General features: G+C 44.5%; 1 protein-coding gene across 3 annotated transcripts in view; it reads left to right on the top strand.

Annotated features, from left to right (window-relative positions):
• The window catches only part of ilrun (inflammation and lipid regulator with UBA-like and NBR1-like domains), an 86,557-nt gene that overhangs the window by 18,463 nt on the left and 50,040 nt on the right, over positions 1 to 18,054 (top strand). For all 3 annotated transcript variants that reach the window (XR_004415565.1, XM_033042375.1, XM_033042376.1), the window contains exon 2: positions 4,564 to 4,718. Coding sequence is in view for 2 of the 3 variants with exons in the window: in XM_033042375.1 (XP_032898266.1) it covers positions 4,564 to 4,718 (155 nt within the window). In the remaining variant the exon portion in view is untranslated. The remainder of the gene's footprint in view (positions 1 to 4,563; positions 4,719 to 18,054) is intronic.

The raw sequence follows: 18,054 nt of genomic DNA, 5'->3' as shown, positions 1-18,054 counted from the left end.
CAAGACACATAACTACATAAAAGTTAACATAAACATCCACCGCAGCGGATTCCTCACTCTGATGGAAGGCAAAACAGTCCAATCTTTGACCTCTTTATTCTCCCGCGGTCGGGGCAGTCGAACCATCTGCAGTCGGGGCGATCGAAACTCCCGCAGCTGGAGGTCGAAGCTCCCGAGTCGGGGCGATTGGAAACCCCCACGTCGGGGCGGTCGAAGCTCCTGCGGCTGGGAGTTCCCGAAGTCGGCCTCTGACCAGAGACCGCGAGCTCCATGAGGTTAAGTATGCAAGCACCCACGATTGGAACTCCGATCCCTGGCAAAGGGATTGTGAGCTCTGTGATGGTAATTCCGCAGGCACCCACGGTGGAGCTCTCAAAAGTCGGTCTCCAGCAAAGGCTGCCAACTCCTCGATGTTAGGCCACAGTGTGGACTGAGATAAAATACGGAACAAAATCGCATCTCCGTCGAGGTAAGAAATTAGAAAAAGTTTCCCCAACCCCCCCACATAAAACAATCTAAAGAACACTAAAAACATACATTTAACACATACTATTAATACACAAAGAAGGAAGGAACAGGCGGGCTGTTGGCGAGGCAGCCATTGCTTGCGCCACCCGGTGGTTCAAGTTTAAAGGAGATGTGCGGGGCAAGTATTTTTCAGAGGGTGGTGAAGGCCTGGAATGGGAGGCAGATATGATATTTAAGAGACTTTTGGATAGGCACATGGATATGCAGCGAATTGGGGGATATGGATTATGTGCAGGTAGATAAGAATTGGTCTGGGTATCATGTTCAAGGATCGCAAACTTGCCCGCCTCCAGACCGGTCCTTCCACTTACACTCCTCGACTCGACAGCCCGCAGACGCAGGGCTCAACCGCTGGCCCGCGCTGCCTGCCCGAACACCACGAGGCCGAGACTCGCGATGCCATTGCTACCTCGAGGAGCAGCACCAACACTCACCGCCTTCCCGGCAGATCTCAGGCCCGGATCACCGAAGATGCCGCCGTCGTCACCCTTCACAGTCTCTCCGGGGCTGTTGCCGCCGACCTTCACCGTTTCCCAGGGGCCACAACTGCTGCTGCCGCCGACCTTCACCGCCGACCCTTTCTGTCTCCCCGGCCATCCGCTGACCAGAACTACTGCCGCTTCGTCTGCCGACCCTCGCCACTCCACCACCCACCAGCGAGCCGCAGCCGTCGCCTTATTCGAATCCCAGGCTCAACACCGGGCCCACAGTCTCCACGATGCAGACTCCCACACCACGGGGCCTGGCTATGCTGGGTCCTACTCCTCCCCATTCCTACAAGGAACCTCAGTGGGGGTTTCACTGGGTCTTCCCCTTCCCCTTTTAGCCAGGTGACCCCAGCTACCCCCCCACCCATACAATAATCCCCATGCCCCCCCTCCTCCCCATGCCACTCACCGTCCCCCCCACCAGACATTGGCTCGGTCTCCATCTACTCACCTGCCCTCATCCGACCCCAACCCCCAACGTTGCCATGTGTTCACCATTCCCCCCTGAGCTCCCCCTTTCTGATACAGAACGGTCTGTCCTCAGCAGAGGCCTCACCTTTGTTCCCCTCTGCCCCCACCACAACATTGTCCAGGTCCACCACGATGTGGAGCTCTTCTTCCGTCACCACCTCCTCCGGGCCTTTTTCTATGGGAAGAAGTCTTCGCAACCCAGTGATGACCCCTTCTCCCGTCTCCAATGGACCCCCTCCTCTTGGACTACCCCGAATGGCCCTCTACCTTCTTTAGACCTTTTCATTTCCAACTATCCGCGGGACATCAACCGCCTCAAAATTTTCCACTCCCCTTGCTCGCTCTAACCTCTCCCCACCTGAACGTACAGCCCTCCGCTCACTCTGCAGCAACCCCGACTGGATAATCAAACTCGCCGACAAGGGAGGTGCTGTGGTAGTTTTGCACGCCAACCTCTACCGGATTGAGGCCCGGCGACAAATCTCAGACACCTCCTCCTACTTATCCTTGGACCATGACCCCACAGACGAGCACCAGGCCTTAATCTCAAGCACCATTACTGATTTCATCACTTCCGGCTCTCAACCCTCTAAAGCCTCCAGCCTTATAGTTCTGCAGTCCCGCACGGCCCGATTTTATCATCTCCCCAAAATCCACAAACAGAACTGTCCTGGCAGATCCATTGTTCCTGCTTGTTCATGTCACACAGAATTAATTTCCACATACCTCGACTCCATGCTATCCCCCCCCGGTCCAATCCTTCCCTACCTATGTCCAAGACACCTTGCACGTTCTTCGTCTCCTCAGTGACTTCTGTTTTCCAGGCCCCCCACTCCCTCATCTTCACTGTGGATGCCCAGTCACTCTACACTTCCATCGCCCACCAGGAGGGTCTTAAAGCCCTCCATTTCTTCCTCGACCGCAGAACCAGCCAATTTCCGTCTACCAATACTCTCTTCCGCCAAACCAACCCGTCCCCAGGAACTTTCTACTGCAACCGCAGGAGATGCAACACCTGTCCCTTTACCTCCCCCCTCGACTCTATCCAAGGACCCAAACAGTCTTTCCAGGTGAGGCAGAGGTTCTCTTGCACCTCATCTACTGTATCTGCTGTTCCAGCTCTACATCGGCAAGACCAAGCGCAGGCTCGGCGATTGTTTCACTGAACACCTCCGCACAGTCCGTCTTAACCTACCTGATCTCCCGGTGGCTCAGCTCTTCAACTCCCCCTCCCATTCCCAATCTGACCTTTCTGTCCTGGGCCTCCTCCATTGTCAGAGTGAGGCCCAACGCAAATTGGAGGAATAGCACCTCATATTTTGCTTGGGTAGTTTACGCCCCAGTGATGTGGACATTGAGTTCTCTAAATTCACATAGCCCTTGCTTTCTCTCTCCATTCCCTTTCCCTTCCCAATTCTCCCACTAGACTACATTCTATCTTTGTCCCGCCCCCTCCCGTGACATCAGTCTGAAGAAGGGTATCGACCCGAAACGTCGCCCATTCCATCTCTCCAGAGCTGCTGCCTCACCCACTGAGTTACTCCAGCATTTTGAGTAAACGAGGAAGATATCTCCTCATGCTGAGCCATACATCCAATGCTTTTGGTGTTGTACGAAAATGTAACTGAACATTACACCTCAAAGCCACAACCATGAAAGCACACTTGCACCAATGTTATCACGTGCAAAGTGCTAACACACAGTAAAATTATATTTCTTGCAAATAGTCCAGTAGAGTATTGCCATACCCCTGATCCCCGTTTAGCAAGTGTATACAAATAGTCTACTGCTCCTAAGATAAACACAAAATGCTGGAGTAACTCAGTGGGCCTGGCAGCATTTCTGGATGGAAGGTATGGGTGACGTTTCGGGTCGAGACTCTTCTTTAGTCTACTGAGCCCGCATGCAGGAGGTTTCATCTTCTGCCGCCATTTTACAAGTCCACGCTCTAGATCTTATGAGCGGTGCCCGATCCAGGCAAGTCCCAGGATGTTGCACGCCTCCATTCATCGCCTTTCTTGGATGCAACATCCCTCTCGCATGTCCATCTTTATTCCACGGGGGGTGCCTCCAGCAGCCGACCACGAGGTTGCGACCGGCCAGACCCCGGATCCCCCTCCTCTCCTACCTCCTTGCTCCTTGCCTGTTGTGTCTGATGTCATTAACAGCTTCTCCTCCCGGCCTTTGGGGGACGAGTTGGGGCCAGCTCGACGACCTCCCGGCCACAGTCCGCTGGGTCCAACGAGCAGCAGAACAACTCGGCAGCTTGAATATGTACAGTGTCCTCCATAATGTTTGGGACTAAGACCTATCATTTATTTAGTTGCCTCTGTATTCCATGATTTGAGATTTGTAAAAAAAAAAAAGCACATGTGGTTAAAGTGCACATTGCCGGATTTTAATAAAGGCCATTTTTATACATTTTGGTTTCACCATGTAGAAATTACAGCAGTGTTTATACATAGTCCCCCCATTTCAGGGCACCATAATATTTGAGACACAGCAATGTCATTTAAATGAAAGTAGTCATGTTTCGTATTTTGTAGCATATCCTTTGCATGCAATGACTGCTTGAAGTCTATGATTCATAGACATCACAAGTTGCTGGGTGTCTTCTCTGGTGATGCTCTGCCAGGCCTGTATTGCAGCCATCTTCAGCTTCTGCTTGTTTTGGGGACTAGTCCCCTTCAGTTTACTCTTCAGCATATAAAAGGCATGCTCAATTGGGTTCAGATCATGTGATTGACGGCCACTCAAGAATTGGCCATTTTTTAGCTTTGAAAAACTCCTTTGATGCTTTAGCAGTATGTGAAGTACAGAGGCAAATAAATAAATGATGGGTCTTTGTCCCAAACATTATGGAGGGCACTGTATGGTTATCAGACTTTTGCATGCCATTCTTCTTTTCTACGACTTTTGATCTACCATTTTCATCTCTTTTACAGTGTAATTCCTATTCTACTTTCCATTCTCATGATGGCATTTAAAGTTATTTTTCTGTGAATTTATAAGCCTGTCCTCGACAAATTGCCTACATTTTTTTAATCAGATAATTGAATTCCGTTTTGTCTTTCAGGAATTTGCAGGCCGCCATTGGTGCTTACTATGACTTTGAGAGCCCAAATATAAATGCACCTTCTATGTCATTTGTAGAAGATGTTACAATAGGAGAAGGGGAGTCTGTACCACCTGACACTCAGTTCACCAAAACATGGAGGATACAGAATACAGGTAATTATTCACCTAGCACAGGTAATGTTGAGTGTTGTAATTCTACCAAGTTTATTGATTTTACCACATAAAATGTGGGATAAATAAAAACATATCCCACCAGAGCATTTCATTAATTGTGTATGCATGCTTTATATTGTAATGTTCTTTATCGAGTCTGGGGGGAATGTGACAGATCTGTCCCCTGAATTTGATAAATAGATAAAATAGACAAAAGATAAAATAGATGTATATTAGGACACTTCTGCGAATTACAGCATTGAACTTATCCAATAAGTCTCTCCAGTACCCAAAGATCAAGGACACAATATGACATACTAGTGTTGGTTTACTCCAACACTAACTTGAAGAAACGCTGATAAATGCCTGTTGTTAGAAACATATTGTTTGATTTACTACAAGGAATGCTTTGCTTATTCAAAAGATGTTAAGCATTCCCATATAGTTATATGCAGGTACTTTCGCACGTAGTCAGTTATATGATTTTGGGTTCATATCCTTTTTGTTATTTAATTTAGCAGTACAGGTGAAATGGTGCCTTTGTCAAGGTGTGTTTGTTGCAATGGTAGTCTCCACTTAGAACTAATGTAACAGTGGGGTTAGGTTCAAGTGCCAAGTGTTAAATACTTCTATGTGGGATTATCATGCCTTAACTATGCATCACATTCTCACTAAGCTTTTTTGGAGATTGCCATTTATTAAATACCGGAGATCTGAGTTGGTAATTTGGTTCGATAGTTTATTGTTTCAGAAATTAGTCATATATTAACTAATCTGGCTCTTACAATATTTATAATGTGATCAATTTATGAGAATTGGCAAGAAAGAATGCAGATGTTGGGGAAAAAAACATTATTGGGGAAAAACGGCATATCAGGCAGCAAGAGTGGAAGTCTTTGTTTCAAGGACTCAAAGTGCTGGAGTAACTTAGCAGGTCAGGCAGCATCTCTGGAGAGCATGGATAGGTGTCATTTTGGGTTGGGAATCACCTTCATACTGATTGTGACGGGTGGCGGGGGGGGGGGGTTTAAGGGTGAAGAAAGCTGGGAGGGAGGAGAGGCGGGACAAAGACTGGTGAATGATAGATGATACAGTTGAAGGGGGGGGGGGGGGGGGTTGATGGGCAGATTGTTGTACAAATGCCAGAGATAAAAATGCAAAAGGTGAGAGATAAGGATAGAAGATGAGCGAATCGTGAAGGCAAATGAAAATAGGTGGATAGGGAGGGAGAAGGGCAAAAATGGGTGCAAGTCCACATGGGGCACAGGGAAAGAGGGGGTTGGTGGTGGAGAGAAGGGGGAGGGGTTGTTTCTAGGTTAGTTCCCCAAAACTGGGGAACTCAATGTTCATTCTGTCAGGTTGTAAACAGTGTGTCATGTCCACCAAGGTCTACTAGATCCTCCGGTTGTTAACTATTTTTAATTCCACTTCTCATTCCCATACTGACCTTACTGTTCTGGGCCTTCTTCATTGCCAGAGTGAGGCCACACGCTAACTGGAGAAACAGGACCTCCTATAAGTGAGTTCGGTATTCCTACTGCGCATGCCCAGGTCATGGGTCACTCATGATAAACATTTGCGGTGGCTGTGCTGCTGCGTGGGTGCAGACCTGCGTTTTGTCCGTGGTCGGGATTGGGCCCGGGTCTCTGGCGCTGCAGGCGCTGTTGAGTTGCTGCTGAGTCATCGCTGTCCCCTCCCAGTTGTCCCGTCCTTGTCGGTGGGGGAGTGGGAATATCCAGGGTGGCCCTGGGCTGGCGGGGCGCCCGCCTGTTGCAGTGGGGGTCTGGGCTTGCAACCTGCGCGGAGGGGAGGCGCTGGCTCCGGATCGTCTCTGCCTGTCCCGCCAGGTTGACCGGCGGCCCTGGACTGGCGGGGCGCCGACCTGTAGCAGTGGCGGTCCGGGCTTGCAGCCGGTGCGGAGGTGAGGCACTGGCTCCGGGTCGTCTCTGCCTGTCCTGCCGGGATGATCGGCGGCCCTCGACTGGCAGGCCCTGACTTGCAGCCTGCGCGGAGAAGAAGCGCTAACTCCACTGCTCCGGGCCGGTGGAGGGTCAGTCCAGGGCTGTCGGTTAACCTGGCGGGACAGGCAGAGTTGAGCTGGTGTTGGCTCTACTTCTCCGCGCTGGCTGTGGGCCTGGGACGGAGGCCTGGGTTCGATCCTGGCTGTGGATGGGGCGCGGGTCTGTGTGCGGTCATGGTTGCCGGGGGTGTTTATCACGAGTGACCTTTGACAAATCCCATGCTTTGCTTTTTTCGGAATACCGAACTCGCTTATTCTGCGTGGGTAGCTCACTCCCTAACAGTGTGAACATTGAATTCTCTAATGTCAGGAAATTAATCTACAAACAACCCCCCCCCCCCCCCTATTTCCACCCCCTCTTTCCCTCATGCCCCACCTGTACCTGCAACCATTTCTCCCCTTTCTCTTCTTCTTCATCCACCTATATTCCTTCCTCTAACTTCACAATGTGCACTTACAACCTTTACCTTTTATTCTCTGGCATTTGTCCAGCCATCCACCTAACAAATCCCCCCCCTCCTCACCCAACCCGAAAAGTCACCCATCCATGTTCTCCAATTATTTTGCCTGACCCGCTCAGTTGCTTTAACGCTTTGTCTCTTTTTGTAACCCTGCATCTGCGGTTCCTGTATCTACTGTTTTAGGCCTGTTACCCCTAGATCAGAACAGTGAAAGAGAGATGCAAATTTGTTTTCAAGCAGACGGAGTATGGGGAGGGATGTGTAGAACAAAATGAAAACCGGAATTGTAATCTGCATATTAAGATTCTTGATCTATGTAATGAGTTGTTCATGGTACAATGGAGGGTCTGGCCTGACATGTCAGTCTCATACATGTAGGTTTAGCAAAACAGAGTCAACATGATATAAATTGCAGGAAAATCTCTGCAGGTCTAGCAATATAGGTAGCAAGAGAAACTTAACGTGCTCAGTAGGTCATATTATGCACTGAGAGGAAAAATAAAAAAGAATGGCGATCAGAAATGCATTGTACCATTTATGTTATGTTATCTAAAGTTAGAGAATTTGATATGAAGTCTGTAAGGTGGCAGTGGGCCCAGATGGAAATGAGGTGTTCTTTCTGAAGCTTGCATTTGGTCCTGTAACAATACATGGGACCACAAACAGAGAGCAGAGTGAAATAAAATGGCAGGTAACTGGAAACTGTTGAAGTGGTGAATGGTGTGTCAGGTTCACAAGTTATAGGAGTAGAATTAGGCCATTTGGCTCATCGAGTCCAATCCGCCATTCAATCGGCAGTTCTCTGCCTCCTAATCCCATTTTCCTACTTGCTCCTCATAACCCTTGATACCTGTTCTTCAAGAATTTGTCTAACTCTGCCTTTAAAAATATTCACTGACTTGTCCTCCATACAGTGCATTTGGAAAATATTCAGACCCCTTCACTTTTTCCACATTTTGTTAAGTTACAGCCTTATTCTAAAATGGATTAAATTCTTCTTTTTGTTATCATCAATCTACACACAATACTCCATAATAAAAAAGTGAAAACAGGTGTTTAGGAATGTTTGCAAAGTAATTAAAAATAAATAACTGACATATCGCATTTACAGAAGTATTCGGACCCTTTACTCAGTACTTTGTTGAGGCACCTTTGGCAGTGATTACAGCCTCAAGATTTCTTGGGTATGATACTACAAGCTTGGCACACCTGTAGCTGGGTAATTTCTCCCATTCTTCTCTGCAGGTCCTCTCAAGCTCTGTCAGGTTGGATGGGGAGCGTCGATGCACAGCTATTTTCAGGTCCCTCCAGAGATGTTCGATCGGGTGCAAGTCCGGGCTCTGGCTGGGCCACTCAAGGACATTCACAGACTTGTCACGAAGCCACTCCTGCGGTGTCTTGGCTGTGTGCTTAGGGTCGTTGTCCTGTTGGAAGGTGAACCTCTGCCCCAGTCTGAGGTCCAGAATGCTCTAGAGCAGGTTTTCATCAACGATCTCTCTGTACTTTGCTCCATTCATCTTTCCCTCGATCCTGACTAGTCTCCCAGTTCCTGCCGCTGAAAAACATCCCCACGGCATGATGCTGCCACCACCATGCCTTACCTTACGTATGGTATTGACCAGGTGATGAGCAGTGCCTGGTTTCCTCCAGACGTGAGGATTGGCATTCAGGCCAAAGAGTTCAATCTTGGTTTAATCAGACCAGAGAATCTTGTTTCTCATGTCTTTTGGCAAACTCCAAGCGGGCTGTCATGTTCCTTTTACTGAGGAGTGGCTTCCGTCTGGCCACTCTACCATAAAGGCCTGATTGGTGGAGTGCTACAGATATAGTTGTCCTGGAAGGTTCTCCCATCTCCACAGAGGAACTCTGGAGCTCTGTCAGTGTGCCCATTGGGTTCTTGGTCACCGCCCTTCTCCCCTGATTACTCAGTTTGGTTGGGCGGCCAGCTCTATGAAGAGTCCTCATGGTTCCAAAGTTCTTCCATTTAAGAATGACAGAGGCCACTGTGCTCTTTGGGACCTGCAATGCTGCAGAAATTGTTTAATACCCTTCCCCAGATCTGTGTCTCGACACAATCCTATCTCGGAGGTCTACGGACAATTCATTTGTCTTCATGGCTTGGTTTTTGCTCTGACATGCAATGTCAACTTATATAATGGGACCTTTTATTGGCAGGTGTATGCCTTTCCAAATCATGTCCAATCAATTTAATTTACCACTGGTGGACTCAAAAGGGCCTGTCCCATGGGCATGCGACCTGCATGCGGCAAGCGCGACCTAAAGGGCCGGTCCACCCTGCATGCGGCAAGCGCAACCTAACGTGGTCGCTTGAGCCGTACGGCATGCGGCAAGCGCGACCAAACCATAAGCGGGAGCCTCGCGGAGGTCGAGTGAGTGACACTCTCAATTCCACGCGGCCTTTGCCGCGTGGAATTTTTAAACACGGTCAGTTTTTCGGAGCCCCGCGCGATGTCGGGACCAGCTCCGCACAACTCCATACGGCTCCGGCAATCGAAGTGGGACCGGCCCCACGAGGCCATACGGCTCAAGCGACCACGTTAGGTCGCGCTTGCCGCATGCAGGCGCATGCTGGTGGGACCGGCCCTTTAGGTCGCGCTTGCCGCATGCAGGTCGCATGCCCGTGGGACAGGCCCTTAATCAAGTTGTAGAAACATCTCGAGGATAATCATTGGAAACAGGATGAACCTGAGCTCAATTTTGAATGTCATAGCAAACATCTGAATACTATGTAAATGTGATATTTCAGTTATTTCTTTTTAATGCAAACATTTCTAAACACCTGTTTTCGCTTCTTCATTCTGGGGTATTGTGTGTGGATTGATGATTTAAAAAAATGAATTTAATCAATTTTACAATAAGGCTGTAATGTAACAAAATGTGGAAAAAGTGAAGGGGTCTGAATACTTTCTGAATGCATTGTAGCCCTCTGGCAATGAGTTCCACAGATTAACTCACTGACTAAATAAGTTCCTCCTCACCTCCTTTCTAAAAGAGTGCCTATTAATTCTGATGCTATGTCCTCAGAACTATATCTTTTCCACATCCACTTCTATCTATGCCTTTCATTATTCTGTAAGTTTCAATGCTGTCCCCCCTCAACCGTCTAAACTCCAGGGAGTGGAGGCCCAGTGCTGGCAAATTCTTATCATATGCTAACCCACTAATTCCTGGAATCCTTCTCTAGAGCCAGCACATCCTTCATCAGATAGGAGGCCCAAATTTGCTCCCAGTGCTTCAAATGCGTCCTGACCTGTGCCTTAGAACCTCAGCATTACATCTCTAATGTGCAATGATGAAATGGGTTTAAGATGATTTCTTTATTAAGATTGATTTTAGAATATTAAGCAATGAAAATTTGGGGGAGGAGAAAAACTGTTGCTAGTCACTGATTGAACACAGACTTCTCTTTCAAGATGGACCAATAATCCAAATATATTGTTATCTTTTACTACTTGCATGATTTAGCACAATTGTAAGGAGAATGATTGCCATGAGAATCATTCACCATGAAACCCTAATCTTGAAGTCATGAAGGTTTCATCGGGTTAGATGGGGACAATTGGGTTTATTCATGGGAATTGTTTGGTGGTCACGGATGAGGATGATGTTGCTTTTGTATCTGATGTCTGAATGTCTTCTGTTAATACTTTTTTAGATCTCCATGCTGTACTAGAATATTGACTCGTCTTTAATTCTTTGAATAGCCTTTAACATAATCTATTAATTCACCTATCAAAAAGTTGTTGATTATGATGGCCCTGTCCCACGGTATGAGTTCATTCCAAGAGCTCTCCCGAGTTTGCCCTGATTCGAACTCGGTAATGGTCGCTCATCGGTACTCGGGGCTCTCGTGGACATTTTTCAACATGTTGTAAAATCTTCACGAGTCTTCCCGAACTTACCTGCCGTTAGCGAGTCTTCCCGAGTACCTGCCGTTAGCGTTATGAGCTGCTAAGAGACGTCCCCGAGCTCCGACGTACCCAATACGTTCATTCTCCGAGCTTACCTCGAGTTTGATTTTTTTTAAACTCGGGAGAGCTCTTGGAATGAACTCGCATCGTGGGACAGGTCCATGACTCCTTGGTCATTGTCTTCAAGGCACATTGCTCCTGTTCCCACTTCTTGACTTGCAGTCTTGTCGATGATGCTTATTCATTTTAAAAAAAATTGTTTCTATGATTCATTCCAGACAAAACGTTTAGACAGATTTCCAGATCTTCACCATTCTCTGGATAGGGGAATAAATCCCTCAGATCCTTCTACCATATGGGTTAAATCTTTGCCATATTGTTATTATTATTATTATTTATTTTTTATTATTCACCTTCTACCATATGGAAATTTCCTCCACATTATTTTACACAACTCAATAAAATCTCTCCTAATTCTGTTACAAATGAAACAATAACATGAAAACCTTTCTTCATAACTAAAATGCTTCAGCCCTAGCTGCACACTTTTAGGTTTAATATATTCCCCCCTCGAGTCCTATTTATCACAGAAAGGATATAATATCACCAGAGCCATGGCTCTATTTTAGTTAGGGCCAATTTAGTATTGGCATATCTTGCTGTGGTTGGGTGAAGGCCAGGTGGATGTGCAAAAGGTCACTGTCTGCAGAACATGGTGCTGTGAACAAATTGCAGGACTGAAATAAGATACTGGGAGTCAGTGCAGGTCAGCAAAGATGGTGTAATGTAGGATAGATGATTTAATGTAGATTGTTAGTAGGAAGGCCTTTGTAAGATAAGATATGCAGTAGATTGTGGAGATAGTCGGCAAGAAAGGAAGAAATGGAGAAAGCAGATCGCAGTGGATGTGACGATTTAGTTTTACTCATGGGACAAGTGTTTCATAGCATGTGATAGTTAAGACATTGAAACAAAGCATGGTGGTGGAATAATCTGTTCCAATATCTCTTCAATAAGAAAGTGAATTTCTCTTTATATAAGAAAAGATCATTCTGATTTTAGTTCCGCCAAAGTGAGTTGTGATAAAGTTATCGCTTTATTATGAGCTTCCAGAGTAAAAATAGGATTAAGATGCTGCATTGGATTAGTTAAAGTTTAGTGAAATAGGGGCTCTGTCTAGGTTTAGAAGTTGAAAAGTCAGTTAAGAAATTTGTGCCTCGGATATGGGTGGGCAAGAGTCCAAACTTAATATATTCCGACCAGTTGGAGTAAAAACAAAGCAGAGTTGGATGCTGATTGTACCAGGACCCACCAACAATATTAAACTGTCATGAATGAAAAGAAAAGTCAGTACTGGAAACCTGAATTAAAATCAAAACATTGGGTACATTCAATTCTCAAAGGATATTTAACCTGAAACATTCATTCCGTTGCTCTTTCTGCAGATGCTGCGAGGCCCTGTATGAATTTCTATTTTATTGCTCTTATTTTTTTACATGGGCATTGCCATTATAATATTTGCATTTTATATACATAATGGTAAAGTGTATGCATGTAAATTTGACATTTCATAATTGCACTTTCAAAAAATGTGAGCACGAATGTTTCTCTAGGGGTAGGAGTTCACAAATACAACCGTGGCACAGTAACACAGTAAAATGAAATATTGGCAGTGTGTTCAGCTGCTGCTGAGCCTGGACGTTACACTTTTCAGGCTCTTGTACCTTCACAATGGCAGGAGTGAAATGAGAATGGCTAGGATGGTGTAGGTCTCTGATGATGCAGCACCTTCTGTTGATCCTTCGATGGTGGTAAAGTCAGTACCCTTGATGGACTGGGCAGTGGTCACCACTTTTAGAAGTCTTCTTTGCTCCTGGGGGTTCGAGGTGCCGAACCAGGTCATGATGCTCTCTACTGTACACGTGCAGAAATTCGTGAGTATTCGTCGACATACCAAATCTCCCCAATCTTCCCAAATCCCAATCCCAAGAAAGCTCAAGGATAGAAGGACTTTATTTTGTGACTGCATCAATGTGCTGGGTCAAGGACACATCTTCAGAGATGTGCACGCCCAGTAATTTGAAGTTTTTGAGACACCCCACCACCTTCCCGTCGATGATGACAGGTTTGTTGATCCTCGACCTTCATCTTCGTTAGTACACATTATGGGTACAGATGTGGATTCAAAATTGGTTAATAGACAGCAAATAAAATTGAAATAAGGAGGTCATTTTCAGGGTGGCAGGTTTTGACAAGTGGGATGCTGCAGGGATCAATGCTGGGGCCTCTGCTGTTAACAATCTCTGTTAAAGATGTGGCGAAGGAGATCGTCTAATACATCCAAATTTACTGTCAATACAAAACATTTTGGGAATTAATTGAATCTTCAGCAAGGTATTGGTTGGTGAATTGACCAGGCAACTGCATAGCACAAGATTGGTATTAGTCTCTTGTTATATGTACTGAGATGCAGTGAAAGCTTTATGTACTGTAGTCAAATCATTCTACACATGAGTACAAACAAACTATACACAACTGCAACAGGTGGTGCAAAGAGAAAAATACCAGAATGCAGTGTTAGTGCGATAACCTAACAATCACAGAGAAAGTGCAGACTAAAAAAAATGCAAGGTCCACAGTGAGGTATATTGAAAGATTGGGAGTTCACCCGTACTCAAGGTTATAAGATTCTCATCTTTGGTAGATATAATCAAAAGGTTGTGTTTTCATTGGAAGGTGCAAGCATGAAAGATGTTGGTGTTTAGAGCAACCTGTGTGTCGTTGTACACAAATTGATGAAAATTAATGTAGATTTTGAAGTCAATTTGGCAGGTAAATGGCCTTCATTTGATGAGATTGCATCTGGAATATGTTGTGAAGCTCTTGTTTCCATCATAAAGAAGGGTGGATGTGATTAGAGGGGGTGTAGCAAAGGATCATGGGGTTGATTTCTGGATGCTGGGTTTTGATGTGCGGAATGGTTAAATGGAATTGGTCAGTACTCTGGAATTTGGGAGAATGAGAGATAATCTCATTGAAATTATCGCCCATGATCATTCTCAACATTGGTGCCTCACAAGGATGCGTATAGTGAAAGGCTTGGATAGAGTGGATGTGGAGAGGATGTTTCCAGTAGTGGGAGAGTCTTGGACTTGAAGTTATAGCCTCAGAATTAAAGGATGTTCCTTTAGGAAGGAGATGAGGAGGAATTTCTTCAGTCAGAGGGTGGTGAATCTGTGGAACTATTTGCCACAGAAGGATGTGGAGGTCATCAATGGATATTTTTAAGGTAGAGATAGATAGATTCTTGATTAGTACAGGTGTCAGGGGTTATGGGGAGAAGGCAGGAGAATGGGGTTAGGAGGGAGAGATAGATCAGCCATGATTGATTGGTGGAGTAGACTTGATGGGCCGACTGGCCTAACTGCTCCTATCACTTATGACCTTATAAAACATGCAATATTTTGGGGAAGGCATGACAGTATAGATGTGGAGTTGAAATGGCGTATAGAATAAGGGGTTAAAGACTTAAAATAAGGCAATGGCCATTTGAGGCAGGTGAGAAATGTCATCTAAGCACAGAGTAATTGGAATTGTGCAAGATGCCATGGAGGCTCAGATGCTGAGTATAGTTTGGTTTAGTTTAGTTTATTATTGTAGTGAAGAACTTTTGTTTTGCGTGCGATCAAGTCAAAGAAAATGCTATGCATGAATACAATCAAGCCATCCGCAGTGGACAGATAAAGGATAAAGGGAACAACATTTATTGCAAGACATTACTTTGAAGTCTGAAAAAGCTATTTAAGATGCCTCAAAGGTCTCCAATGAGGTGGATGGGAGGTCAGAACTGCACTTGAGCTGATGAGAGGACCATTCATTTGCCTGATAACAGTTGGAAAGAAAGTGTTCCCAAATCTGGACGTGTACGTTTTCAAACATCTGTACCTCCTGCTCGATGGGAAGAGGGAGTGACCGAGGTGAGACCGGTCTTTGATTATGCTGGGCAGCCTTACCAGTGCAGCGTGAAGTGTAGATGGAAGGGAGGCTGGTGTTGTGTGATGGTCTGGGCTACATCCACAATTCTCTGCAATTTCTTCCTGTCTTGGATGGAGCAATTCCAAAACAAGGGGGTGGATGCATCCCAATAAAACGTTTTCTACGACGCATCTGTAGGAGTGGGTGAAGGTTGTTGGGGACATGCAAACTTCCTAAGCCCTTTAAGGATGTAGAAGTGTTGGTGTGCTTGCTTGGCCATAGCTTTGATGTGGCTACTCCAGGAAAATTGCTGGTGATATTTATTCTATGAAACGAAGCTTTCAACTATTTCTACTTTGGCACCATCAATGTAGACTTGCTTTGTTTCCTGAAGTCAACAACTAGTACCTTTATCTTGTTGAATTTGAGGCAGACATTGCTGTCTTGGCACCAACTTACAAGGTTCTCTACCTCCTTTCTGCACTCCTTTGTGTCATTGTTCAATATCCAGCCCACTAAGGTCATGTCATCTGTAAACCTGCAGATTCAGTTGAACTGGCATTTGGCTGCACATTCGTGGGTCTATCGGCAGCATAGTCGACGGCTGAGAACGCATCCTTGCGAGGCTGCAATGTTGAGAATTATCATGGAGGATAATTTGTCACCTATCTGATTGTTGTCTGTGGGTCAGGAAATCAAGGGTCCAGTTCCAAAGAGCAGTGCTGCCTCCAAGTTATATGAGATTGGAGATGTGCTTGGTTGGGATTATGCTATTCAAAACTGCTATTTTGTAATTCAGTAAAATAATGTATGAAAATATTATTGGATTGGAAAAGTCCTGGAGAGCATGTGTACATGCACATGAGAGATCAAAGGTAACCTAGGCAATTGTGCCAAAAAAGTAAAATTTACATTTCATTGGCCATTGTGCCTTTGTTCACCTGATTTTTAGTAAATGCCAATTTGTTCCCTTGCCTGAAGCCACACTGTTAAAACATCTCTTTAATCATATTTGTCCCTCGTAGAGTAACAAAAGATTCTAGCTGAGTTACTCCAGCATTTTATATCTATCTTTGGTATAAACTGGCATCTGCAGTTCCTTTTTATTGTGTTTTGACTGCTCCACTGAGGTCTCTTCAGGATATGCCTACTTTGAAGTAGTTTTCCTCCTCTCTTCGGGCGTTCTGTGAGACCCTCTCTCACTGCTCCACTTTCTTTCTCCACCCCCTCCTTATTCTTTTCTAAATGTGTGTTACCCCAAATTAGACTCCACAAATCACTGGTTGGAACTTAGCCAGAGAAATATAACACTCATTCTGCATTTATATTTCTGTTGCGGCTAAGGATCCAATATGTTTATAATTTATCGGGTCATTATCAGAGTTTGTGTGTATATCCCCGGGATTGAAAATGTCAGTTGTGACTATTGGCAGGATTCGTCTTCTGGGTCAGAAGGTTACTATTTGAAATAGCACTTAAGAAACATGACACACAGCACAGAGTGCTACACTAATTCGTTCATTGACTGCAACCTATTTCAGTATATCAGAGAAGAACTTAATCAAATCAGTAAAATTAGCTTTGACACAAGCACAAATAATTTTACTAGAAATTGATTGGACACATGAGGCAATTCAGCCACAAATTGAGGTTTTTAAGATATCTCACATTTCCCAATTCTTGGACTATTGAATTAAAATTCTTATTGTTAATTTTTGTGTTGCTGAAGATTTATTTCAGGTTTGCTGCAACAATACTCATGAATTGCCAAACTTATTTTCTGCTGGGTACTTTAATGGTTAGTTTCTCACAGCTTTCTCTGCAATTGGAAATGCAATCTTTGCTTGGAGATAACAAATTGTTATGATGTAATTCTTAGTTTGATTTTTCTGTATTCATAATTAGAAAAATAACTGAAATATTCTCCCACAGGGAATGAATTTTAGTATTTCAATCAAAATCAGGATAGCTCTTATTTTTAAACAGACCAGTTTAAGGTTGAGGAAACTTTTTAATTTTAAGTATTATCAGGGAAGTAAGTTTTTTCGTTTGATAAAATCTACCAATAATAAATATGGTTCAGTTTATGTAATGTATATTGTTCATTTCATAACAATATTGTCTCCATCGAATAATCCAGTCTTGGTCTTTACCCACAACCTTGCAAATTATTTGATTAACTGATCAACCTTTTGGAAGCATTAACGGACTTAATTTCTATTATCCCAAAGGGCAGAGTTTCTGTTAAAAAGCACAGTTCCCTTTTCTTTTCAAAACTAAAATCTGCAGATCTCCCTTTATCTCTTGTTTGCTGGTTCTTGGGCCATGTTGTAATAAAAGCATTCTCTTTTTTTATTTTGTAATGCATATTGATCTTTTATGTCGAATCACATCTTTTCTTTTCAACCTCATCTTCGCGAGTCTAATGTGAAGATGACAGTCGTCATCTTTTGAGCCATTCGAGTAAATCGTTTCTGCATCTTCTAGGATGTTCACGTATTTCCACAAGTGTGACCAGAATTGGAAGTAATTTTCTGGTGTGTGGTCTTGCCAATGTTGTGTGAAGGTTCAACATCCCAATTTCACTGCATTTGTGTATATGGTTCTATTTATGAACTTTCCTTTTAGTCTGTTATTTTCTGCGAAAGCTTTGTTGTATTAAATTTTATTTGTCAGTTGTATGGGATTTGTTATGATCCTAATTATCCTATGTATATTAAGTATTATATGCAGATAGCGAGTCTTGACACTGCCACCCATCTCCAAATCGTAGATAAACATTGCATTAAATACCCTGAACCCTGCAGAATACAGTGCCTTCAGAAAGTATTCAGACTCCTTCACTTTTTCCACATTTTGTTACATTACAGGCTTATTCTAAAATGGATTAAATTCATTTTTTTAAATCATCAATCTACACACAATACCCCATAATAAAAAAATGAAAA

The sequence above is a fragment of the Amblyraja radiata genome, chromosome 24 (genome assembly GCF_010909765.2).
Source record: "Amblyraja radiata isolate CabotCenter1 chromosome 24, sAmbRad1.1.pri, whole genome shotgun sequence".
NCBI lineage: Eukaryota > Metazoa > Chordata > Chondrichthyes > Rajiformes > Rajidae > Amblyraja > Amblyraja radiata.
This window is presented reverse-complemented; position numbering and strand designations above follow the sequence as displayed.